Genomic DNA, 27,676 nt, shown 5'->3' on the forward strand with positions numbered 1-27,676 from the left:
CAACACAGACTGGTATACAGTCAATGAATCACAGTCTCTGGCTGCAACTGTAGCCAAGGACTGTTCATGTCCTTTCACATATTTGCATTCCTAGCCCACGTGACGTTTATTCTTAGGTCTCTGAGGCCTTGGGCAGAGGTCTTCACGCTCCTGTGCTGGGACCTTATAGGAGGAAGAGGGGAATCTGAAGACGCTTTTCCCCACTGATTCAGTATCCAGTACTTTTCCACTCCTAGACCCTCGCCCTTCCATGACCCCAGGGTGCATCAAACTGCCACAGCTGGGTGTCCCTCAACAGTGTAACAACCCCATGTCTTTGGTGAGCCACGTGACCTTCAACTGGTGCACTGGTCCACTGGAGAAAACAGAAGATGGAGAAATATACAACGGAACTTCCCGTTTTAGCTTCTTGCTTACGCCATCACAGTAAGTGATTAAATTCTTACCTCTTTCATTTTCGGCTTGTTGCTTTAATTGGCTCCTCTGACCCTTCCATGTTCGGCTCTCCCAGCTCAACTGAGCTCCTCCTGACAAGACTCATTTTTCCATTCCTAAAACAAACGCCAAGAATCACAGTCCTAAAACCCGTGACCACAGTGAGCAAGTATGGCTAGTGCTTGAAAAAGAAAATGAGTTTTAGTAAATTTGCTCCCAAATATTTTATTAATAAGTTTTATATAAAAAACAAGCTAGAGATGTGTCACACTGTAGAAAAGGCATTGAAAGCATGTGTATGGTTGTAGGTTCTATTTTCTCTACCAAATTAACCAGCCATGATGGAGTTAAGAGTATCATTCATATTTTTTGGAATACTTCAAAGTACAAAAAGCAGTGTTAATATTTTAAGTGCAAAGAAAGCTTATAATAAAATAGACTTTAAAAATTACAAATAAAAATCTGTACATCAAGGATATTTTCCAGGCCTTCCTGTGTGCATAGCACGGATATAGAAAGAGAACGGGAACTGCCGACAGAGGACCCGTCACATCAGGTGTTGCAGGTCTGGCCCATTTCAGCTTGCAGGACCATCTCCTCTTTTCGCAAGGGGAAAGTGTCGATCAAGGTGAAGAGGGCCACAGGCGTCACCAGGGAGACATAGCGCTCCCTGTCCATGCCGTGCTTATCCACTAGCACCATACTGAAGGAGTAGAGTGGGATTCTCAGCAACAGCCTAGGGCAAAGAAAAGAGAAGCCTAGGTCAAAATTGGCTCCCCGACGGCTCTGGTGGACCCACTAGAGTCCTAGGATGACACTGTGTGCAGAGAAAGGCTTAATACCGCAAAGGACTGAATTACCCTTTAGACCCTTGCTACTCAAACCTACTGGATTAGAATCTATGTGATGAGTAAGAGCCACCGAAGACTGGTGTGCACGTGACAGGTTGAGTAGCATGGCTTTAGAGTCTAGTGGCCAGGAAGACTTTAGACCTGCAGTGGTGCTATGGACCAATAGGTGCTCCAAGGCATGTATGACAATGCTAACAGAATTTTTCTGTATTAAACTGGAGTCAACCCCCATTCGCAGACTAGGTTTGCACAACCACATACCACGAGTCATTGGTTATCACTGGGTATCAACACAAGTTTTGGTGTTCACAATGGCAGGGGGCGTGCTACTGGCCTCTAGTGGTTGGAGGCCAGGGCTGCTGCCTAACATCCTACAATGCACAGACCAGCCCTCTCCCCACCAAAGAAAGAATGATCAGGCCCCAAATGTCAATAGTGCCAAGGTTGAGAAACCCTGGCCTAGGTGAAGCTGATTGAAATGACATTCCAAACATTGTAGCTCTGGCCCATCGATCTCACAACTGCATAGAGGGAATCGAACTGGCGCTTCACCCTGGGCCGAAGGACTTGGTTCATTAGAATTTTTTTTATACCTCAATTTCAAAAAGCACTTGAAGTGATTTCAATGGCCTGTTTTTTTTCTATTCTACCCCCATTAGAATTAAAACTGTAAAAAAAGAATGTATTTCAGTACCATGTTTAGATGAAAAAAGCCAGAGAGAGCAAACAGATAAGCTGAGCCCAAGGAAAAAAGAGCACACTCAGCTAAACTGAGCAACAAAATCTGGAGAAGACACTTTCGAGGAAGATGGGGATACTTTTATCTCATCCCAGTGGGAAACTAAATTGCTAATCCACTTCTAGTGAGTAGAGACAAAAGCGTTACAGTGTCTGCACTGGTTTCTTGTGGTAAGAAGAGGGGACCTCGAGGAGTGCATTAATGAGTTTTTGAACATGTAAACGTAAAGCACGAAAGTGAGGTGAGAATGGAGAACGAATCTTCTCTGCCTCTTTAAGAAGAGGAATATTTAGAGTTTGGAGGCAGGGGGAGGAGGGGGAAGTCCTGGGGCAGGGGTGACCCAGGAAAACAGAGAAATAGCAAAGTCTGGAGGGGAAAAAAGGCTATGCAACCTTGTGGTGGCTGGAACCTGTGGGAAAGGACCTGGAGCATGGGGGTGGTCCAGTACTTAAGTCAGGATAGAAACGCCCCCCCCCCCCCCACATTGGTGCCACCATCTACCACACGCATTCCTCCTGTGAGCCTTGTGCCCTAACAAAATATTAATGAGGGAAAACTGCCATGAGAGATGAGTGGTCAGGGCAGCAGGCTACCTACCAACAGGTACAGAAATGCATCCGCCATGGCTAAGAGACCACAGAAATTCGGGGGATGGATAGACACCCGATGGATGAGGAGTGGTACCAGCCACAGTTCAGAGTTACACAAATGTCAGACTGAAATGAACTCCTGGAGAATCTTCTAGAGAACTAGACAAAAAAAAAATACAACCCTCCTCCTCCCATGGACACACCAAATCTACAACTACATATGGAACAATGTTCTCTGCCAGAAAGCGAAAAACTAGGACTCTTGCATATCAGGCAAGTGAGAAGGAAATCACACCAAAGTGGGTAGAAGAGGCTGAGACACAACCCTGTCCAAAAACCTAGCAATACATCCAGCCCCAGTCACTGCCCCCACCCATGTGGAGGGAACTGGAAACCTGGAGTTTCTCCCTGAGGAGCAAAGGGTTCCAGTCCCACATCAGGCACTCCAGCTTTTAAGACCCACGCCTGAGAGACAAACCCCAAAATATCTCACTTTGAAAACCAACGGGGCTCACACCCACAAGATCTGCTGGGCTGTCGCAAACTCAGAAACACCCCAAGACACAGTGCAGAAGCATCCGTTTGAAAAGTACCCACACTTTATGTGAATAGGCTCATTTAATAACCTGAAAGCATCAGAGTGGGGCAGGGATGTGCCGGTGGAAAGCAATTTTCAAACTCTCCCTCCACCTTGCTAAAGCCAGCAGAAACCATCTCTTATCTCTTCTTTTCCAGCAGGTTGCCACCTTTACGTTCCATCTAGCAGAGACATCTTCTTGCATTCCTCCTGCCTTGCTAAATCCAGCAGCACCTTACATCTCTCTCTCTCTTGCCTGGCTCCAGTGGCCAACAGGCCTTATGCTTGCAGACCCTCAGGACTGCATCTACTTTTAAGCTGCTGCCTGAGGGTCTGCCTTCCAGTCAGCCTGAATCTAGGTGCTGACTAATCCTCTCCATTGGGGCACTAACAGGTCTTGGCGCACCCTGAAACTCTGGGAGCTATTAAAAATAAAATAAGCTATATAGACAAAGGTCTGAGAGACCAGAGTTAGGGCAGGGTTGAATAATAAGTTTCATCTCCTACCTGAGGCCACTTCTTCAAGACCAGAAGTGGCTGTTGCATATTTTAATGCATAGAAACCAACGGAGAGCCAAGTAAAATGAAGAAACACATGAATATGTTCTTCTATATATAAAATTGATAAACATGTAAGATAACCAACAAGGACCTACTGTATAGCACAGGGAACTCTACTCAATATTCTCTGATAACCTCTATGAGAGAAGAATCTAAAAAAGAATGTATATATATATATATATATATATATATACACACACACACACATACACACACACACACACACACACACATATATATATATAACTGAATCACTTTGCTGTACACCTGAAACATAACATTGTAAATCAACTATACTCCAATAAAATTAAAATGTAAAAAGATAAGGCGATTGTCAAAAAAAACTTAAGCTAAATAAAAACTCAGGCCAAAATTCAAGCCCCCCCCCCTCCAAACAAAAAAAGAAGGTCAAGATGGTGACAGCACACCACTAAACCAAACACAAGACCCTTTTCAGTGTGGGACCTGTGTGCTTGCACAGGTCGCACACCCATGAAACTGGCCCTGGGTCTACAAGTCCACCAACTCTTTCCAAACAATGCAACCATGCTAAGCCAACCTCAAGTTCCAGGATATGACAGTCAAGGAATAGTTAATTACAATTCCTAATGCAATGAGGTGTCTTTCTATTATCAATTCACTCTCAGCAAAATAAATGCATATCAAGTAAAATAGATAAAAAGGGACCTACTGTATAGCACAAGGAACCATATTGAATATCTTGTAGTGACCTATAATGGAAAAGGAGATGAAAGAACAGAAAAACCTCAGGAAAAAAACTTAATGAAACAAAGATAGGTAATTTACCTGATAAAGAGTTAAAAGTAATGGTTATAAAGATGCTCACCAAACTCAGAAGAATGGGTGAACATGGTGAACTTCAAAGAGATAGAAAATATAAAAAAGTACCAAAGAGAAGTCACAGAGCTGAAGAATACAGTAACTATAGTGAAAAATACACTAGAGGGGTTCAAGGGCAGGCGAAGCAGTGGAAAGTACTGGGCAAACTCAAAGACAAGGCAGTGGAACTCACCCAGAGAACTAAAAGAAAAAAGAATTTGTTTTTTCATTAAGATAACTCGAGAGATTTATGGGACACTATCAAGCACACTGACATTCACAGTATAGGGATCCTAGCAGGAGAACAGACAAAGCAGCAGAAAACTTATTTTAATAAGGAACAGCTGAAACCTTCCCTAACCTGGGGAGAAAAACACAGATCCAGGAAGCCAAGAGAGTTCCAAAAAAGAGGAACCTAAACAAACCCACACCAAGACACATTATAATTAAAATATAAAAAGCTTAAAGTCATGGAGAGAATCTAATGGGAAAAACAGCATGTTACATACAAGAGAATCCCATAAAAATATCAGGTTTTTCAGCAGAAACGTAGCAGGCCAGAGGGAGTGAAACAATTTATTCTCCTGAAAGATAAAAGCTTATAACCGAGAATATATTATACTACCCAACAAAATCATTCAGAATTGGAGAGATGAAGAGTTTTCTGGAGAAGCAAAAGCTAAGGGGAAGGCCACCAATAAACCAGCCTTATAAGAAGTGTTAAAGGGACTTCTTTAAGCTGAAAAGGGCACTCATTAGTCATAAGAAAAAATACCACAGTATAAATCTCACTGTTAAAAGGTAGGTATACTATGATAAAGGAGGCAAGAATATACAATGGAGCAAAGACAGGCTCTTCAATAAATGGTGCTGGGAAAACTGGACAGCTACACGTAAGACAGGAAAATTAGAACATTTTCTAACACCATATACAAAAATAAAATGGATTAAAGACTGAAAGGTAAGAACAAATCCTATAAAACTCCTAGAGGAGAACACTAGGAAGAATACTCCTAGGGAAAACACTGTGACATAAATCACAGCAATACGTTTTTGGATTTGTCTCCTAGAGTAATGGAAATAAACATAACCAAATAGGACCTAATTAAACTTAAAACCTTTTGCACAGCAATGAAAACTGCAAATAAAATGAAAAGACAACTTATGGACTGGGAGAAAATATTTACAAACAATGTGACGAAAGGTTAATATCCAAAATATACAAACACCTCATACAACACATTATCAAAAAAGACAACCCAATATCCCTACCCAATGGGCAGGATACCTAAATAGACAATTCTCCAAAGAAGACATACAGATGGCCAACAGGCACATGAAAAGATGATCAGGATCGCTGATTATTAGAGAAATGCAAATCAAATCTACAAAGGAGTTCTCACACCAGTCAGAATAGCCATCATCAAAAAGTCTACAGGGCTTCCCTGGTGGCGCAGTGGTTGAGAATCTGCCTGCCAATGCAGGGGACACAGGTTCACACCAGTCAGAATAGCCATCATCAAAAAGTCTACAGGGCTTCCCTGGTGGCGCAGTGGTTGAGAATCTGCCTGCCAATGCAGGGGACACAGGTTCGAGCCCTGGTCTGGGAAGATCCCATGTGCCACGGAGCAACTGGGCCCGTGAGCCATAACTACTGAGCCTGCGTGTCTGGAGCCTGTGCTCCGCAACAGGAGAGGCCGCAATAGTGAGAGGCCCGCGCACCACGATGAAGAGTGGCCCCCGCTCACCGCAACTAGAGAAAGCCCTCGCACAGAAACGAAGACCCAACACAGCCAAAAATAGATACGTAAATAAATAAATTTATATTAAAGAAAAGTCTTACAAATTTTGGGGAAAGTGTAGACACATTCATTCTCTAATTGTGGCGATGGTTTTATGGGTGTATACATATGTCAAATCTTATCACACTATGCTTTAAGTATGTACAGTTCATTGTATGTCAATTGTACCTTATAATCTATAAAACTCTTAGGCCATGACTTAGCAAAGTTCTTAAAATATCAAATGTATTGAAGATGAACAGTATGAAGAAATGCAAATGATAATGGCCTGTATTCTCCAGTTATACTAAGTAAAATAAATATGAATATTATTTTCTCAAAAAAAAGTCTACAAATAATAAATGCTGGAGAGGGTATGGAGAAAAAGGAACCCTGCTACACTGTTGGTGGGAATGTAAATCGGTGCAGCCACTATGTAAAACAGTACAGAGGTTCCGTAAAAAGCTAAAAATAGAGTTACCATATGATCTTACAATCCCACTCCTAGGCGTAACTCCGGAGAAAACTTTAAGCTCACCTCATCTCATGAAAACACAAAATCACAACTGCTGAACAACCATCAACAAAAAAACACTGGAACCTACCAAAAAAGATATTTTAAATTCAAAGACAATGAAGAAATGGCAACTGAACAGTAACGGGTGATTTTGCGACATAATCAAATCCCATACCCGCCAGGTGGGTGACCCACAAACTGGAAAATAATTATATTGCAGAGTTTCTCCAAAAAAACGTGAGTCCCAAGCCCTACATCAGGCTCCCCAGCTTGAGGGTCTGACATCAGGAGGAGGAAGCCCCAGTGCATTTGGCTTTGAAGGCCAGTGGGGCTTGAGTGCAGTAGCTCCACAGGACTGGGGAAAACAGACTCCACCCTTGGAGGGCACACACAATATTTCACATACACTGCGACCCAGCAGCAAGCAGGAACTCCATATAAGCCTGGGCTGTACCTACCTACAAGTCTTGGAGGGTCTCCTGGGGAGGCAGGAATCGGCTGTGGCTCACTGCGGGGGCGGGGGGGACCAAGGATACTGGTGGCAGAGGCTCCAGAGAATACTGTCAGAATGAGCTCTCCTAGAGGCCGCAATTTTGGCATCAGGACCTGGCCCCTCTCAACAGCCTTCAGGCTCCAGTGCTGGGACGCCTCAGGCCAAACAAACCAGCAGAGGGGGAATACAGTGTTACGCGTCAGAAGAGAGGCTGCCTAAAGTCCTCAGCCAACAGCCACCAATAAACACACCCCTTGACATGGCTCTGCCCCCCAGAGGGACAAGACCCAGCTCCCCATCCCGCAGTGTGCAGGCACCAGTCCCTCACAGCAGGAAGCCTGTATAAGCCCCAGGACCAAACTCACTCACCAGAAGCAAAGGGAGCAGGCACCAGAAGCAAAACGGAGCTACGATCCTGCAGCCAGTGGAAAGGAGACCACAAACACAGAAAGTTATAAAAAATGAGATGGCAGAGAAATGTTCCAGACGCAGGAACAAGATAAAAGCCCACAAGAACAAGTAAATAACTGTAGATTGGCAACCTGAAAAAGAAAATGATGGTAAAGATGATCCAAGGTCTCGGAAAAAGAATGGAGGCACAGATCAAGAAGATACAAGAGATGTTTAACAAAGAGAAGATTTAAAGAACAAACAGATGAACAATACAATAACTGGAATGAAAAATACACTAGAAGAAATCAATAGCAGAATAATTGAGGCAGAAGAACGAATAAGTGAGCTGGAAGACAGAATGGTGGAAATCACTGTCATGGAACAGAATAAAAAATGAAAAGAAATAAGGACAGTCTAAGAGACTAAAGCAACTAGAAGAAGAAGAACAAACAAAACCCAAAATTAGTAGAAGGAAAGAAAGATCAGAGCAGAAATCAATGAAATAGAGATGAAGAAAACAGTAGAAAAGATAAGACTAAAAAGCTGACTCTTTGAAAACATAAACAAAATTGATAAACATTTAGCAAAACTCATGAAGGACAAAAGCGAGAGGACTGGAATCAATAAAATTAGAAATGAAAATGGAGAAGTTACAATGGACACCACAGAAACACAAAGGATCATAGGAGACTACTACAAGCAACTATATGCCAATAAAATGGACAACTTAGAAGAAATGGACAATTTCTTAGAAAGGTACAACCTTCCAAGACTGAACCAAGAAGAAATAGAGAATATGAATAGAGCAATCACAAGTACTGAAATCGAAACAGTGATTTAAAAACTTCCAAACAAAAGTCCAGGACCAGATGGCTTCACAGGCGAATTCTGTCACCTATTCTTCTGAAACTATTCCAAAAATTGCAGAGGAAGGAACACTCCCAAGCCCATTCTATGAGGCCACCATCACCCTGATACTAAAACTAGACAAAGATACCACAAAAAAAGAAAGTTACAAGCCAGTATCACTGATGAACATGGATGGAAAAATCATCAACAAAATACTAGCAAACTGAATCCAACAATACATTAAAATGGTCATACACCATGATCAAGTGGGGTTTATCTCAGGGATGCAAGGATTCTTTCACATCTGCAAATCAGTGTGATACACCACACTGACAAACTCAAAAATAAAAACCATATGATCGTCTCAATAGATGCAGAAAAAGCTTTTGACAAAATTCAACACCCATTTATGATAAAATCTCTCCAGAAAGGGGGCACAGAGGAAACACACTTCAACGTTATAAAAGGCCATATACGACAAACGTACACTTAACATCATTCTCAACAGTGAAAAGCTGAAAACATTTCCTCTAAGATCAGGAACAAGACAAGGATGTGCACTGTCGCCACTTTTATTCAACAGTTTTGGAAGTCCTAGGCACAGCAATCAGAGAAGAAATACAAGGTGTCCAAACTGGAAAAGAAGAACTAAAACTGTCACTATTTGCAGATGACATGATATATACACAGAGAATCCTAAAGATTCTACCAGAAAACTACTAGAGCTCATCAATGAATTCAGTAAAGTTGCAGGATACTGAATACACAGAAATCTCTTACATCCCTATACACTAACAACGAAAGATCAGAAAGACAAATTAAGAAAACAATCCCATTTACCATCACATCAAGAAGAATAAAATATCTAGGAATAAATAGACCTGTACTCCGAAAACTTAAGACGCTGATGAAGGAAACCGAAGATGACACAAATGGATGGAAGGATATACCACGTTCTTGGATTAGAAGAATCGATATTGTCAAAATGACTGTACTACCCAAGGCAATCTACAGATTCAATGCAATCCCTATCAAATTACCAGTGGCATTTTTCACAGAATTAGAACCAAAAGAAATCTTAAAATTTGTATGGAGACATAAAAGACCTCGAATAGCCAAAGCAATCTTGAGAAAGAAAAACAGAGCTGGAGGAGTCAGGCTCCCTGACTTCAGACTACAATATAAAGCTACGGTCATCAAAACAGTATGGTACTGGCACAAAAACAGAAATACAGATCAATGGAACAGGATAGAGAGCCCAGAGATAAACCCATGCACCTATGGTCAGTTAATATATGACAAAGGAGGCAAGAATATACAATAGAGAAAATACAGTCTCTTCAACAGTGGTGGTGGGAAAACTGGTCAGCCACATGCAAGAGAACGAAATTAGAACATTCTGTAACACCATACACAGAAATAAACTCAAAATGGATCAAAGACCTAAATGTAAGGCCAGACACTTTAAAACTCTTAGACTAACATATAGGTAGAACACTCACTCTTTGACATAAATCACAGCAATATCTTTTATGATCCACCTCCTAGAGTAATGAGAATAAAAACAAAAACGAATGGGACCTAATTAAACTTAAAAGTTTCTGCACAGCAAAGGAAACCATAAACAAAATGAAAAGACAACCCACAGAATGGGAGAAAATATTTGCAAAAGAAGTGACCAACAGGGGCTTAACTTGCAAAATATACAAATATCTCATGAAGCTCTATATCAAAAAAACCCAAACAGCTCAATCAAAAAATGGGCAGAAGATCTAAATAGACATTTCTCCAAAGAAACATACAAATGGCCAAAAAGTACCTGAAAAGATAATCACCATCACTAATTATCAGAGAAGTGCAAATCAAAACTACATTGAGATATCACCTCACACCAGTCAAAAAGGCCATCATCAAAAATCTACGAACAATAAATGCTGGAGAGGGTGTAGAGAAAAGGGAACTCTCTTGCACTGTTGGTGGGAATGTAAACTGGTACAGACACTATGGAGAACAATATGGAAGTTCCTTAAAAAGCTAAAAACAGAACTACCATATGACCCAGCAATCCCACTCCTGGGCATATACCCAGAGGAAACCATAATTCAAAAAGATACATGCGCCCCAGTGTTCACTGCAGCACTATTTACAACAGCCAAGACATGGAAGCAACCTAAGTGTCCATGAACAGAGGAATGGATAAAGAAGATGTGGTACATATATACAATGGAATATTACTCAGCCATAAAAAAGAATGAAATGATGCCATTTGCAGCAACATGGATGGACCTACAGATTATTATACTAAGTGAAGTAAGACAGAAAGACAAATATGATATCACTCATGTGGAATCTAATTTTTTAAAAAATGATACAAATGAACTTATTTACAAGTGAAACAGACTTACAGATATTGAAAACAAACTTATTGTTACCAAAGGCGAAGTGTGGGGGGGAGGGATAAATCAGGAGCTTGGGATCAATATATACACACTCCTATATATAAGATATATAATCAACAAGGACCTACTGTATAACGCAGGGAACTCTACTCAATATTCTGAGATAACCTCTATGAGAAAAGAATCTTAAAAAGAATGAATATATGGATATGTATAAGTGAATCAGTTTACTGTACACCTGAAACTAACATGACATTGTAAATCAACTCTATTCCAATAAAACAAAAAAAAGAAAACCTGCATGCATCCCAGTGTACAAAGCAGCACTATTTACAATAGCCAAGACATGGAAGCAACCTAAGTGTCCATTGACAGATAAATGGATAAAGAAGATGTGGTACACGTATACAATGGAATATTACTCGGCCATAAAGAAGAATGAAATAATGCCATTTGCAGCAACATGGATGGACTTAGAAATTATCATATTAAGTGAAGAAAGATAAAGGTGGACAAATATCATAGGACATCACTTATATGTAGAATCTTAAAAAATGATATAAATGAACTTATTTTTACAAAACAGAAATAGACTCACAGACATAGAAAACAAACTTATGGTTACCAAAGGGGATAGTAGCGGGTGGGAAGGAGGGGAAGAAATTAGAAGTTTTGGATCAACACATACACACTACTATATATAAAATAGAAACAACAAGGACCTACTGTACAGCACAGGGTACCATATTCAATATCTCATAATAACCTATAATGGAAAAGAATCTGAAAAATACATATATATGTATATAACTGTATGACTTTGTTGTACACCTCAAACTAACAAAATTGTCAATTAACTATTTCAATTTAAAAATGGTTAAAATAAAAAGATTTTTAATTTTAAAGGTAGATATATGAGTAAAAGTAGTGGATTTATAAAGCTAATATAAAGGTTAAAAGAAAAAAAAAAGGTTAAAAGACAAAAGTGGTAAAATAACTACAATAACTGCTTAAGGGATGGATACACAGGATTAAAAGATATAAAATGTGACATCAAAAACAAAACGTGTGTGGAGCTTTAGAATGCCTTCAAACTTAAGTTGTTATATTTATAATGGTCCATTTTAAGTTGATAAGTTAAATGTAAGCTTCATGGTGACCACAAACCAGAAACCTATAATAGATACACAAAAGATAATGAGAAAGGAATCTAAGCATACCACTAAATTCATCAAATCACACAGGAAGAGAATAGAGAAGAATGTAACAGAGGACCTATAAAACAGCCAAAAAACAATTAACAAGATGGCTGTATCTACCTGTCAATAATTTAAGTGGACTAAATCCTCTAATCAAAAGAAAGAGTAGCTGAATGGATAAGAAAAAAACAAACACCTATCTATATGCTGCCTACAAGGGACTCACGTCAGATGTAAAGATACACACAAAGTGAAGGAATGGAAAAATATATTCTATGCAAATGGAAACCAAAAGTAAGCTGGATCACTGTTCTTATATCAGACAAAATAGACTTTAAAACAAAGACTATGGGCTTCCCTGGTGGCGCAGTGGTTGAGAGTCCGCCTGTTGATGCAGGGGACGCGGGTTCATGCCCCAGTCCGGGAAGATCCCACATGCCGCGGAGCGGCTGCGCCCGTGAGCCATGGCCGCTGAGCCTGCGTGTCCGGAGCCTGTGCTCCGCAACGGGAGAGGCCACAACAGTGAGAGGCCCGCATACCGCACAAAAAAAAATAAAAAAATTTTGGGTTGCTCTGAAATTACCTTTTGGCTGTTGAATTCTGCTTTTTTAATGCACCATTACTCAGAGTCTGAACACCATGATTCTGGCTTTTTAAGTGTTACCAAAAGTTGTTAAAATAGGACTATGGACAAGTGCCCTGGAAGCATGGGGGAAAAAGAGGCCAAGCCTGGAAAGGCTAAATTGGAGGCCTGCCCTCTTAAGAAGACCAAGGATTGCTTAAGTCCTTTTTGCATTCTGTCCCCTTCCCATCCCACTCCCACCAAGGGAAAAAAAAAAAAAAAAGAAAGCAAAAACACCTGGAAGGGGAAGGAACCCTGGTAATTACCCACTGCATCATGTATTTGGACAAGGAGCCACATGCCAATTAATATTGTTATAATACTCCCAGAATAAAAGTAATTAAAGGTTGAAGGTTGCCTGGAATCAAGAATGAATAGAGAGAAATCAGGGAACCTGATCAGAGAAAAGCACATTTATAGGTAACAACACTTAAGAACAGAACTTCCCCCTACCTGAGTTGCAGAGCTAGGGCTGGAGGCATAATCTTTGCTCCTATCCTGCCGATGAGGGTCGGGAACACACCTACCAGCTCCACTACGGTGATGTGTCGAAGATCCAGGCCACATTGTGCTTGCTGGAAAACAAACAAAATAAACAAACAAAAAAAAAAACCCAAGCAGGGAGGTGTGAGCATGGCTAAAGAAAATTCCATGTCAAACTACAGACCCACAGGAGCAGCATTGTTCTGTTTGGGGAAGTTTATTTGCCCACTCCAAACTGTCCTGAAGGTAGGTGAGAAATTCGAGTTCAACTAGTGGCTATAAAACCTAAATACCTTCCTAGAGGAATCATTCAGAAATGGCTTGGCAATGAGATTTTGAAAACCTAAGCAAAATGGCAACGTATGTATTTCCAGATGGGCTGAGACTTTGCATGAGCCAAATTTCCTAAAAAGTGTCCAAGACCACCCCCAGAGGATTCTAATTTGTCTTTGCAAGGACAAAAGAATATTTCCAGTGTCCCACTATCTGCCCTTGTTTTCACCCCTCACACCCGCCTTCACGAACCCCCCCGCAACATGAGCATGGTGAAGAAATAAGGATAAGCGATTCCAACCCTCATCTGATGCCCTGGATTTTTACATCTGGTGACCTGGCCTTGGCAGTTGCCACCCAGGGAAAGCCCTTGATGGCCTGGCTCTGGTGACCAGAGGGGCTGGAATTCCTGGGTCCCACGCGACTCTAACAGTTCTTGGTGGGCTACCACCCCTGGGGCATTGCACAGACAGCAGACTGAAACACACCCCCAGTTTCTGTGGAAAAGGCCTCATTTTTTGTCCTGGATCATCAACCTTAAGGGCAGGCTTCAGGCTTGGCATACATCTAGAGGCCTATAGAGAGGCCCTCGGGGAACATAGGCCAGGGATGCCATCTTTGTGTTCTCCCTCTAGAGATTTTCCCTGTTACACCCAGGCAGGGGAGGTGATACATGGTCCCACCCACTACAGACTGAGGCTCCTGGCCCTTCCAGACCAGAAAGCCTGTTTGGGAAAATTTGAGAGCTACCTGAAGTGGGCCCTCCCAGTGCCACCCAGGCAGGAGCCCAAGTTATAGCCCTAGGCACTGTGGAGTGTGGCCCGCATCTGATAGGAAGGGTTTGTGAGAACACCTGGAAGCTGTGTAACCCAGCAACTCTTAAGCTGAGAGGAGGGTGGGCAGAGCTGATGGCTGCCAGGGCAAACAAACTGGCCCCGTTCAGCCAGGGAACTTGTGGCATGAGTTGGCTTGACTCAAGGCCACCGACAAAGAGCATTAGTGGCATTTGAGGTGTTTTTCCTGCTGTGCCCAGGAAGGGGAACTGAGTCACAACCTCACTTATTACTGAATACTATACCTTCAGACCACCTGACCAAGGAACCTAACCCTAACACACGGGAAGCTGCATCGCCCATCTAACAGCCATGCTTATGGTGGCGCTTGAATAGAGTACAGCCCATGGCTTTCTCCGCCTGCAAAGGAAAACTGGTGGCCTCACCTAACCAAAATATTCAGTGCACACTCTTGCCTGATTTGAGTCCCCAGACAATGAGCCACACAGGCCCTGGGTCCCGTCCTGCTGCTTTGCCAGGGCAGGGAAGCTAATTCATAGCCCCACCTACCGCTGGGTATAGTAGTACCCAGTACAAAGCATTTAGTAAGCCTGACCAGAATCCAGACAGTCATGAAGCCCATCCTACAGCTGCATTTGGGCAGGGAACCAAGATAGCAGTCCTATCCAGCTGCTCTCAGCCAGTGGCATGCCCCCACCGCTAACCTCAGAGCTTGAACAGATGCCTTGACCAAACTGACCCTAATAATGGGCTCCACCTGCCCAAGGATGTTACCAGCAGACATGTCCAGAAACCTAAACAGAGCTGACTGGTGAAGAACTGTCTCTGCCAAAGTAAACCTGAAAGTCTGGAAAAAGAGATCACTTATTCAAATGAACAGACGCTGGTATAAAGAATCAAGGATCATGAAAAAGCAAGTATGTATGATACCACCAAAGGTAAGTAATAAAGGGCCAATAACTGACCCTAAGGAAATGGAGAGCTATGAAGTTTCAAAGAATTCAGAACGATCATCTTCAAGAGGTTTCGTGAGCTACAAGAACAGACAACTAAATGAAATTAGAGAAGTAAACAAAATGAGTTCAACAAAGAAATATAAACCATGAAAAAAATCATAGAGCTGAAGAACAGAATAACTGAACCAAAGAATTCAGTAGAGCGCTTCGGACTTCCCTGGTGGTGCAGTGGTTGAGAATCCGCCTGCCAATGCAGGGGACACAGGTTCGAGCCCTGGTCCGGGAAGATCCCATATGCCGTGGAGCAACTAAGCCCATGAGCCACAACTACTGAGCCTGTGCTCTAGAGCCCACGAGCCACAACTACTGAAACCCGTGTGCCACAACTACTGAAGCCCGCGCACCCACAGCCCGTGCTCCCCAACAAAGAGAAGCCACCGCGATGAGAAGCCCGCGCACCACATCGAAGAGTAGCCCCCACTCGCCACAGCTAGAGAAAGTCTGTGCACAGCAACAAAGACCCAATGCAGCCTGAAATAAATTAAGAAGGAAAAAAGAGAGAGCTTCAAAAGCAGACTCAACCATGCAGAAGAATCAAATCCTGGAAAACAGGCCATTTGAAATTATCCAGTCAGAGGAACAAAAAGGAAAAATAATGAAAAAAGATGGAAGGGAGCCTAAGGGACTTATGGTACACAAAGAAAAATATTCGAATTTTTGGAATTCCAGAAGGAGAAAAGGGACAAAAAGTGTATTTAAGTCAATAATGGCTGAAAACTTCCCAAACCTGGGGAGAGAACTAGACATCCAGATTCAAAAGGCCCAAAGGATCCCAAATAGGGTGAACCCAAATAGGGCTACACCAGGACATATTATAATTAAATTTTCAAAAGTCAAAGTCAAAGAATTTTAAAAGCAACAAGAGAAAAGAGAGAAGTTACATACAAGGGAACCTCCATAAGACTATCAGTGGATTTCGTAATGGAAATTTTTCAGACTAGAGGAGAATGGTAGGACATATTCAAAATACTCGGGGTGGGGGGAGGGGGACTTCCGTGGCAGTCCAGTGGTTAAGACTTTGCCTTCCAATGCAGGGGGTGTGGGTTCGATCCCTGGTTGGGGAGCTAAGATTCTGCATACCTCACAGCCATAAAACCAAAACATAAAACAGAAGCAATATTGTAACAAATTCAGTAAAGACTTTAAAAATGGTCCACATGAAAAAAAAATCTTAAAAAAAAACATTGGGGGGAAAACTGTCAACCAAGAAATTCTACACCCAGTGAAGCGCCCCTTCAGAAATAAAGGAGGGATAAATACTTTCCCTAAATAACAAAAGCTGAGAAAATTCATCATCACTAGACATGCTTTACGAGAAACGTTATAGGAAGTTCTTGGAGTGGAAGTACAGTCAGCCCTCCATATCCACGGGTTCTGCATCCACAAATTCAACCAACCGTGGACCACGTACTATGTGTACAACTGGAGGATCCTTGGATGTGGAGCCCACAGATACAGAGGGCTGACAATGGGACATGAGCATCCACAGATTTTGGTGTCCCCAGCAAGTCTTGCAACCAGTTCCCTGCAGATACTGAGGATGATAATTATCATAAAAACATAAGGCAGTGTAAAACTCACTGCTATGGAAAATACAGTCAAACTTGGATTCTGTAATATGGTAATAGTGGTATGTAATTCACTTACAGCTCTAGTTTAAAAGTTACAAAACAAACATGGTCAATGGAGACAAGATGGCAGAGTAGGGGAACATGAGCTCACCCCTTCTTACAAAAACACCAAAATTTCAACTAACTACTGAACAACCATCAACAAAAAACATGCTGGAGGGACTTCGCTGGTGGCACAGTGGTTAAGAATCTGCCTGCCAATGCAGGGGACAGGGGTTCAAGCCCTGGTCTGGGAAGATCCCACATGCCACAGAGCAACTAAGACCGTGTGCCACAACTACTGAGCCTGTGCTCTAGAGCCCATGAGCTACAACTACTGAGCCCACATGCCGCAACTACTAAAGCCTGTGCTCCACAACGAGAAGCCACCGCAATGAGAAGCCTGCGCACCGCAGGGAAGAGTAACCCCCGCCTGCAACTAGAGAAAGCCCACACGCAGCAACGAAGACCAAACTCAGCAAAAATAAATTAAAAAAAAAAACAAACACTGGAACCTACCCAAAAAGATACCCTACATCCAAAGACAAAGAAAAAGCCAAAAAGATGGTAGGAGGGGCACAATGAAATCCTATACCCACTGGATGGGTGAACCACAAACTGGAAAATAATTACACAACAGAAGTTCTCCCACAGGAGTGAAAGTTCTGAGTCCCACATCAGGCTCCCCAGCTGGGGGGTCTGACAATGGGAGGAGGAGCCCCCAGAGAATCTAGATTTGAAGGCCAGTGGGGTTTGATCACAGGGATTCCACAGGACTGGGGGAAACAGAAACTCCACTCTTGGAGGGCACACAAGAGGTCTCGTGCTCACCAGGACACAGGGGAAAAAGCAGTGACCTCATAAGAGACTGGGCCAGATGTACTTGCTAGTATTGCAGGGTCTCCTGCAGAGGCGGGGGCGGGAGGGGGCGGCTGTGGCTCACTGCGAGGACAAAGACACTGGTAGCAGTAGTTCTGGGATGTACTCATTGGTGTGAGCCCTCATGGAGGACGCCATTTTCTCATCAAGACCTGGCCCCACACAACAGGCTGTAGGCTCCAGTGCTGGGACACCTGAAGGCCAAACAACATTCAACGCTCCAACATTAGCATTATTGAAGTCCCAGAAGGAGAAGAGAGAGAGAAAGGACCTGAGAAAAATATTTAAAGAGATAATAGCTGGGGCTTCCCTGGTGGCGCAGTGGTTGAGAATCTGCCTGCTAATGCAGGGGACACGGGTTCAAGCCCTGGTCTGGGAGGATCCCACATGCTGTGGAGCAACTAGACCCGTGAGCCACAACTACTGAGCCTGTGCGGCTGGAGCCTGTGCTCTGCAACGAGAGGCCGCGATAGTGAGGCCTGTGCACCACGATGAAGTGTGGCCCCCGCTTGCCACAACTAGAGAAAGCCCTCGCACAGAAACGAAGACCCAACACAGCAAAAATAAATTAATTAATTAATAAACTCCTACCCCCAACATCTTCTTAAAAAAAAAAAAAAGAAAGGGGATAATAGCTGAAAACTTCCCTAACATGGGAAAGGAAACAGTCACCCAAGTCCAGGAAGTGAAGAGAGTCCCAGGCAGGATAAACCCAAGGAGGAACATGCCAAGACACACAGTAATCAAATTGACAAAAAGTAAAGACAAAGAAAGAACATTAAAAGCAACAAGGGAAGAGCAACAAATAACATACAAGGGAATCCTCATAAGGTTATGAGCTGATTTTTCAACAGAAACTCTGCAGGCCAGAAGGGAGTGACATGATATATTTAAAGTGCTGAAAGGGAAGAACCTACAACCAAGATTACTCTACCCAGCATGGATCTCATTCAGATTTGGAGAAATCAAAAGGTTTACAAACAAGCAAAAGCTACGAGAATTCAGCACCACCAGACCAGGTTTGCAACAAATGCTAAAGGAACTTCTCTAGGCAGAAAAGAAAAGGCCACAATTAGAAACAAGAAAACTACAAATGGAAAAGCTCACTGGTAAAGGCAAGCATACAGTAAAGGTAGGAAATCATACACACAAATATATCAAAACCAGCAATTGTGAGAAGAGGAGAGCACAAATGCAGGATACTGGAAATGCATTTGAAATTAAGAGGAGCAACTTAAAACAACCTTGTTTATATATAGACTGCTGTATCAAAACTTCATGGGAACCACAAACTGAAAATCTACAGATCACAAGAGGATAGAACAAAAGAAGAGAAGAAAAAAGACCCACAAAACAAATCCAAAACAATTAAGAAAATGGCAATAAGGAACATACATATCAATAATTACCTTACACATAAAGAGATTAAATGCTCCAACCAAAAGACAGACTAGTTGAATGGATCCAAAACCAAGACCCGCATATATGCTGTCTACAAGAGACCCCCTTCAGATCTAGGGACACATACAGACTGAAAGTGAGAGGATGGAAAAAGGTATTCCATGCAAATGCAAATCAAAAGAAAGCTGGAGTAGCAATACTCATATCAGACAAAATACACTTTAAAATAAAGACTGTTACAAGAGACAAAGAAGGACACTACATAATGATCAAGGGATCAATCCAAGAAAAAGATACAAGAATTATAAATATATATGCACCCAACATAGGAGCACCTCATATATAAGGCAAATACTAACAGTCATAAAAGGAGAAATTGACAGTAACAATAATCATGGGGGACTTTAACATACCATTTTCACCAATGGACAGATCATCCAGACAGAAAATCAATAAGGTATACAGGCCTTAAATGACATATTAGACCAGATGGACTTTATTGATATTTATAGAGCATTCCATACAAAAGCAGCAGAATACATGTTCTTCTCAAGTGCACATGGAACAATCTCCAGGATTGATCACATGCTGGGCCACAAAGCAAGCCTCGGTAATTTTAAAGAAAATTGACAACGTACTGACAACAACTGACAGCAAGCATATTTTCTAACCACAATGTGAGGAAATACTATAAAAAAACAAACACATGGAGGCTAAACAATATGCTACTAAACAACCAATGGATCGCTGATCAAAGAGGAAATGAAAAAACACCTAGAGACACATGAAAGCACAATGATCCAAAACCTATAGGACTCAGCAAAAGCAGTTCTAAGAGGGAAGTTTATAGCAATACAATCTTACCTCAGGAAAGAAGAAACATCTCAAATAAACAACCTAACCTTACACCTAAAGCCACTACAGAGAAAGAAGAACAAACAAAACCCAAAGTTAGCAGAAGGAAAGAAAAAATCAGACCAGAAATAAATGAAACAGAGATGAAGAAAAGTTCAATGAAACTAAAAACTGGTTCTTTGAAAAGACAAACAAAATTGATAAGCCTTTAGCCAGACTCATCATGTAAAAAAGGGAGAGGGCCCAAATCAATACAATCAGAAATGAAAAAGAAGTTACAAGGGACCCCACAGAAATACAAAGGATCATAAGAGACTACTACAAGCAACTATATGCCAATAAAATGGACAACCTGGAAGAAACGGACAAATTTTTAGAAAGGTACAACCTCCCAAGACTGAATCAGGAAGAAACAGAAAATATGAAGAGACCAACCACAAGTAATGAAATTGTAACTGTGATTTAAAAACTCCCAACAACCAAAGTATAGGACCAGCTGGCTTCACAGATGAATTTATCAAACATTTAGAGAAGAGTTAACACCTATCCTTCTGAAACTATTCCCAAAAAACTGCAGAAGTAGGAACACTCCCAAACTCATTCTATGAGGCCACCATCACACTGATACCAAAAATAGACAAAAATAGACAAAGATAACACACACACAAAATAACAGGCCAATATCACTGATGAACATAGACACAAAAATCCTCAATAAAATACTAGCAAACAGAATCCAACAATACATTAAAAGGATCATGTACAATGATCAAGTGGGATTTATCCCAGGTATGCAAGGATTTTTCAATATCTGCAAATCAATCAGTGTGATACACCACATCAACAATTTGAAGAATTAAAAATCATAAGATCATCTCAATAGATGCAGGAAAAGCTTCTGACAAAATTCAACACCATTTATGATAAAAACTCTCCAGAAAGTGGGCATAGAGGAAACCTACCTCAACATAATAAAGGCCATATATGACAAACCTATAGCTAACATCATACTCAATGATGAAAAGCTGAAAGCATTTCCTCTAAGATCAGGAACAAGAGAAGGATGCCCACACTCTTGCCACTTTTATTCAAAATAGACTTGGAAGTCCTAGTCACAGCAATAGGAGAAGAAAAATAAAAACAATCCAAACTGGAAAAGAAGACTATCACTGTTTGCAGATGACATGATATATATAGAGAGAGAATCCTAAAGATTCTACCAGAAAACTACTAGAGCTCATCAATGAATTCAGTAAAGTTGCAGGATACAAAATTAATACACAGAAGTCTGTTGCATTTCTATACACTAACAATGAAATATCAGAAAGAGAAATTAAAGCAACAATCCCACTTATCATTACATCAAGAAGAATAAAATACCTAGGAATAAACCTACCTAAGGAGGCAGAAGACCTGTACTCTGGAAACTATAAGATGCTGATGGAAGAAATTAAAGACGACACATACAGTTGGAAAGATGTACCATGTACTTGGATTGGAAAAAATAATATTGTCAAAATTACTATACTAGGGCTTCCCTGGTAGCGCACTGGTTAAGAATCCACCTGCCAGTGCAGGGGACACGGGTTCGAGCCCTGGTCCAGGAAGATCCCACATGCCACAGAGCAACTAACCACAACGGGTTCGAGTTGTGTGCCACCAACTACTGAAGCCCGCGTGCCTAGAGCCTGTGCTCCGCAACAAGAGAAGCCACCGCAATGAGAAGCCCGTGCACCGCAATGAAGAGTAGCCTCAGCTCACCGCAACTAGAGAAAGCCCGCGGGCAGCAATGAAAGCCCAATGCAGCCAAAAATAAAGCAATAATTCAAAAAAATTTTACTATACTAACAAAAGCAATCTACAGATTCAGTGCAATCCCTATCAAATTACCAATGGCATTTTTCACAGAATTAGAACCAAAAAAAAACTTAAAATTTGTGTGGAGACACAAAAGGCCCTGAATAGCCAAAGCAATCTTGAGAAAGAAAAATGGAGCTGGAGGAATCAGGCTCCCTAATTTCATACTATATACTACAAGGCTACAGTCATCAAAATAGTATGGTACTGGCACAAAAACAGACATATAGATAAATCGAACAGTATAGAAAGCCCGGAAATAAACCCATGCACCTATGGTCAATTAGTCTATGACAAAGGAGGCAAGAGTATACAATGGAGAAAAGATAGTCTGTTCAATAAATGGTGCTGGGAAAACTGGACAGGTACATGTAAAAAAAATGAAATTAGAACATTATCTAATACCATACACAAAAATAAAATTAAAAAGGACTAAAGACCTAAATGTAAGACCAGATACCATAAAACTCTTACAGGAAAACAGGAAGAACACTCTTTGACATAAATTGCAGCAATATTTTTTTCTATCTGTCTCCCACAGTAATAGAAATAAAAATAAACAAATGGAACCTAATTAAATTCAAAAGCTTTTGCACAGCAAAGGAAACAATAAACAAAAAGACAACCCACAGAATTGGAGAAAACATTTGCAAGCAATGCAACCTGCAAGGGATTAATCTCCAAAATTTATGAACAGTTCGTGCGGCTCAATAGCAAACAAACAACCCAATCAAAAAACGGGCAGAAGACAGACCTAAATAGACATTTCCCCAAAGAAGACATACAGATGGCCAGGAAGCATATGAAAAGATGCTCAAAATCACTAACTATTAGAGAAATGCAAATCAAAACTACAATGAGATATCACCTCACACCAGTCAGAATAGCCATTATCAAAAAGTTTACAAACAATAAATGCTGGAGAGGGTGTGGAGAAAAGGGAACCCTCCTACACTGTTGGTGGGAATGTAAAATTGGTACAGCCACTATGGAGAACTTACAGTATGGAGGTTCCTTAGAAAACTAAAAGTAGGGGCTTCCCCGGTGGCACAGTGGTTAAGAATCCGCCTGTCAATGCAGGGGACACGGGTTCGAGCCCTGGCCCAGGAAGATCCCACATGCTGCGGAGCAACTGAGCCTGTGCACCACAAGTACTGAGCCTGCACTCTAGAGCCCATGAGCCACAAATAGTGAGCCTACATGCCACAACTGCTGAAGCCCTCATGCCCAGAGCCTGTGCTCTGCAACAAGAGAAGCCACAACAATGAGAAGCCCGTGCACCGCAACAAAGAATAGCCCCCGCTCACCACAACTAGAGAAAGCCTGCACACAGCAACGAAGACCCAACACAGCCATAAATAAATAAATAAATAAATAAATTTATAAGGCAAAACCCCCCTAAAAACAGAGCTACCATATGATCCCGCAATCCCACTCCTGGGCATATAACTGGAGAAAAACATGGTTCAAAAGGATACATGCACCCCAATGTTCATTGCAGCTCTGTTTACAATAGCCAAGACATGGAAGGAACCTAAATGTCCATCAACAGATGAATGGATTAAGAAGATGAGGTACATATATACAATGGAATATTACTCAGCCATTAAAAAGAAAGAAATAATGCCATTTGCACTAACATGGAGGGACCTGGAGATTATCATACTAAGTAAAGTAAGTCAGAGAAAGACATATCATATGATATTGCTAACATACGGGATCTAAAAAAAATGATACAAATGAACTTATTTACCAAACAGATATAGACTCACAGACTTAGAGAATGAACTTTTGGTTACCAGGGAGGAACAGTAGTGGGGAGGGATAGAGTAGAAGTTTGGGATTGACAGGTACACACTGATATATTTAAAGTAGATAACCAACAAGGACCTACTGTATAGCACAGGAAACTCTGCTCAATATTCTATAATAACATAAATGGGAAAAGAATTTGAAAATGAATAGAAACATGTATAACTGAATTACTTTGCTGTACACCTGAAACTAGGACAACATTTTTAATCAACTTTATTCCAATATAAAATAAAAATTTTTTAAAAGGTAACTTAGTAAAAAAAAATGGTAAAAATAACTAAAACTACAGTAATTTATTAGGTACACAATATTAAAAATTGTAACATCAATAACCTAAAATGTGAAGGGAGGAGAAGTTAAAGTATAAAGCTTAAGACTTTATTGAAGTTAAGGTGGTATTAGTTTAAAATAGTGTGTTTTAATTTTAAGATTTTTTTAGAATGTAAGCCTTATGGTAACAAGTGATACATCTGAATTACAAAGAATATGATAAAGTCAAAGCATACTAGTACCTCACAACATCAAAACACAATAAAAGAAAGCAGGGTAAGAAGGAAAAATGGATCTAGAAAACAACCAGAAAACAATTAACAAAATGGCCTAAGTCCTTATTTACCAATAATTACTTTAAATGTAAACAGATTCAGTTCTCCAAACGAGAAACAGAATAGCTAAATGAATTTTTTTAAAAAAGATTCAACGATATGCTGCCTACAGGAATGACTTTAGCCTTCAAGACACACATAGGCAGAGTAAATGGATGGAAAAATATTTTAAGCAAATAACTAAAAAGTCAGGAGTAGTTAAGTCAGACAAAATAGGCTTTAATTTTTAAAACGGTGAAAGGAGACAAAGAAGGTGATTTTATAATGATAAAGGGATCAATATATCATGAAGTTATAAAGATTATAATTATTGATGTGCCCAACATTGGAAAACTGAAATATCAATACATGAAGCAAAAACTAATAGAGCTAAATAAAAGGAGAAGTAAACAGCTATACAGTAATAGTTGGGGACATTAACACCCTACTTTCAACGATGGATAGATCATCCAGACAGAGAAATCAATAAGGTAAGAGCAAATTTGAACAACACTATAGACCAAATATAATCACAGAATATCCTATCCAACATCAGCAGAAAACACATTCTTCTCAAGTGCACACAAAACATTTTCTAGGATAGACCATAGGTCACAAAATAAGTCTTAGAAAATTCAAGAAGACTGAAATCATACCAAGTATCTTCTCTGACCACATTGGTATGAAACTAGAAATCAGTAACAAGAAGAAACTGGAAATTCACGAATACATGGAAATTAAACAACATTCTCCTGAATAGCATATGGATCAAAGAAATTAAAGGGGCAATAAAGTATCTTGAGACAAAAAGTGGAGAAACAACATACCAAAACTTATGGGATGCAGCAAAAGTAATTATAAGAGGGAAGTGCACAACAATAAAAACATTAAAAAGCAAGAAATTTCCCAAATAAACAACCTAACTATGCCTTAAGGAGCTAGAAAAAGAAACTGAGCCTAAAGTTATTAGCAAGAGGAAGGAAATAATGATTAGAGAAGAAATAAATGAAATTGAGAACAGAAAAACAATAGAAAACATTAACCAAACTAAGAGTTGGTTCTTTGAAAAGATAAACAAATTTGACAATCCTTTAGCTAGACTAACCAAGGAAAAAAGAACTCAAATCAACAAAATTATACATGACAAAGAAGACATTACAACTGATACAACAGAAATACAAAGTTTATAAGAAGCTATTGTGAAGAGCTCTACACCAGTAAACTGGACAACCTAGAAGAAGTGGAAAAATTCTTAGAAACATACAAACTATCAAGAGTGAATCATGAAGGAATAGAAAGTCTAAATAGACCAGTTACTAGTAAGGTGATTAAATAAGTAATCAAAAATCTCCCAGTGAAGAAAAGCCCAGGACCAGATAGCTTCACTAGTGAATTTTGCCAAACATTTAAAGAAGAATTAACACTAATCCTCAAACTCTGCCAAAAAAATAGAAAAGGAGGAAACACTTCCAAACTCATTTTATGAGGTCAGCATTACCTTGACACCAATGTCAGAAAAGGACACTATCAGAAAAATACAGATCCATAACCCTGATTAATATAGAAGCAAAATCTCTCAAAATACTAGCAAACTGAATTCAACAGCATATTAAAAGGATAATTCAGCATGACCAAGTGGAATTATACTTAGGATGCAACGATGGCTCAACATACACAAATCAATGTGATACATCAGATTAATAGAATGAAAAGAATCATCTCAGTATATGGAGAAAAAGCATTTGACAAAATACAACTTCTGTTCATGACTAAAAAAAACTCTGGTAGAGAAAGAAGGTACCTCCCACAGTTTACGTCATACTCAGTGGTGAAAAGCCAAAAGATTCTAATGGCATTTTTACATAAGTAGGGAAAAAAAGAACAATCCTAAAGTTTGTAGAGAACCACAAAAGACCCCTAAATAACCTAGCCATCCTTAGAGAATAGAACAAAGCAGGAGGCCTCACACTTTCTAATTTCAAGCTATACTATAAAGCTATGGTAATTCAAACAGTATGGTACTGGCCTAAAAACAACAACAAAAAAATCAAATGGAACAGAATTGAGAGCCAAGAAATAAACCCAAGCATACACAGTCAACTAATATTTGACAAAAGAGCCAGGAATATTCAATGGAGAAAAGACAGTCTCTTTAATAACTGGTGCTGAAAGAACTGGATATTCACATGTAAAAAAAAATGAAAAAAAGCCCCTATCTTATACTACTTATAAAAAGGAACTTGAAGTGGATTAGAGACTTAAATTTAAGATCTGAAACCATGAAATTCCTAGATGGAAAAACAGGAAAACGAGCTCCTTGATATAGGTCTTGGGAATGATTTTTGGATATGACACCTTAAGCACTAGCAACAAAATGAAGAAAACAAACAAGTGGGATTACATCAAACTAAGAAGCTTCTGCACAGTAAAAGAAACTATCAACACGTGAAAAGACAACCTACAAAATGGGGGAAAAAACTGCAAACCATGTATCTGATAAGGGGTTAATATCCAAAATATCTAAAGAACTCATACAACTCAATAGCAAATAAATACATACTCTAATTTAAAAATGGGCAAAAGACCTTAATAGACATTTCTCCAAAGAAGATATATGAAAGGCCAACAGATACATGAAAAGATGCTCAATATCACTAGTCATGAGAAAAATGCAAATGAAAATCATGAGGTATCACCTCATGGCTATTAGGATGGCCATCGTCGAAAAGACACATAACAGTCAGCACTGCTGCTCTACGTGGATGGAGCTCGTGTGCTGTTGGTGGGAATGTAAATTGGTGCAGACACTACGGAGAACAGTATGGAGGATGCTCAGAAAATTAAAAATACAACTACCATATGATCCAGCAATTCCACTGCTGGGTATTTATCCAAAGAAAAACACTAACTTGAAAAGATATAAGCATCCCCATGTTCTCTGCAGCATTATTTACAATAGCCAAGCTATGCAAACAACCTCAATGTCCACTGATGGATGAATGGATGAGGAACATGTGATAGGTAGAATGGAACATTATTTAGCCACAGAAGAGTGAAATCTTGCCATCTGCAACATGGATGGATCTTGAGGGCATTATGTTAAGTGAAGTAAAAGAGGAAAAGGTAAATATCATATGATCTCTCATATGTGTAGAATCTTAAAAGAAAAAAAGAAAAACACTGAGCTCATGGATATAGAAAACAGATTGGTGTTTTCCTGAGGTGGGGGCTGGGGGTTGGGCAAAAATGGGTGAAGAGGGTCA

General features: G+C 40.3%; 1 protein-coding gene across 2 annotated transcripts in view; it reads right to left on the minus strand.

Moving 5' to 3' along the window:
* Nucleotides 1-640: 640 nt before the first annotated feature.
* The window catches only part of SRPX (sushi repeat containing protein X-linked), a 99,339-nt gene continuing 72,303 nt past the window's right edge, over nucleotides 641-27,676 (minus strand). For both annotated transcript variants that reach the window (XM_032620864.1, XM_032620865.1), the window contains 2 exons: nucleotides 13,300-13,421; nucleotides 641-1,171 (listed from right to left, as the gene is read on the minus strand). In XM_032620864.1, coding sequence (XP_032476755.1) covers nucleotides 988-1,171; nucleotides 13,300-13,421 — 306 coding nt within the window. In that variant the 3' untranslated portion in view covers nucleotides 641-987. The remainder of the gene's footprint in view (nucleotides 1,172-13,299; nucleotides 13,422-27,676) is intronic.

Source organism: Phocoena sinus, chromosome X (genome assembly GCF_008692025.1).
Source record: "Phocoena sinus isolate mPhoSin1 chromosome X, mPhoSin1.pri, whole genome shotgun sequence".
NCBI classification, from domain to species: domain Eukaryota; kingdom Metazoa; phylum Chordata; class Mammalia; order Artiodactyla; family Phocoenidae; genus Phocoena; species Phocoena sinus.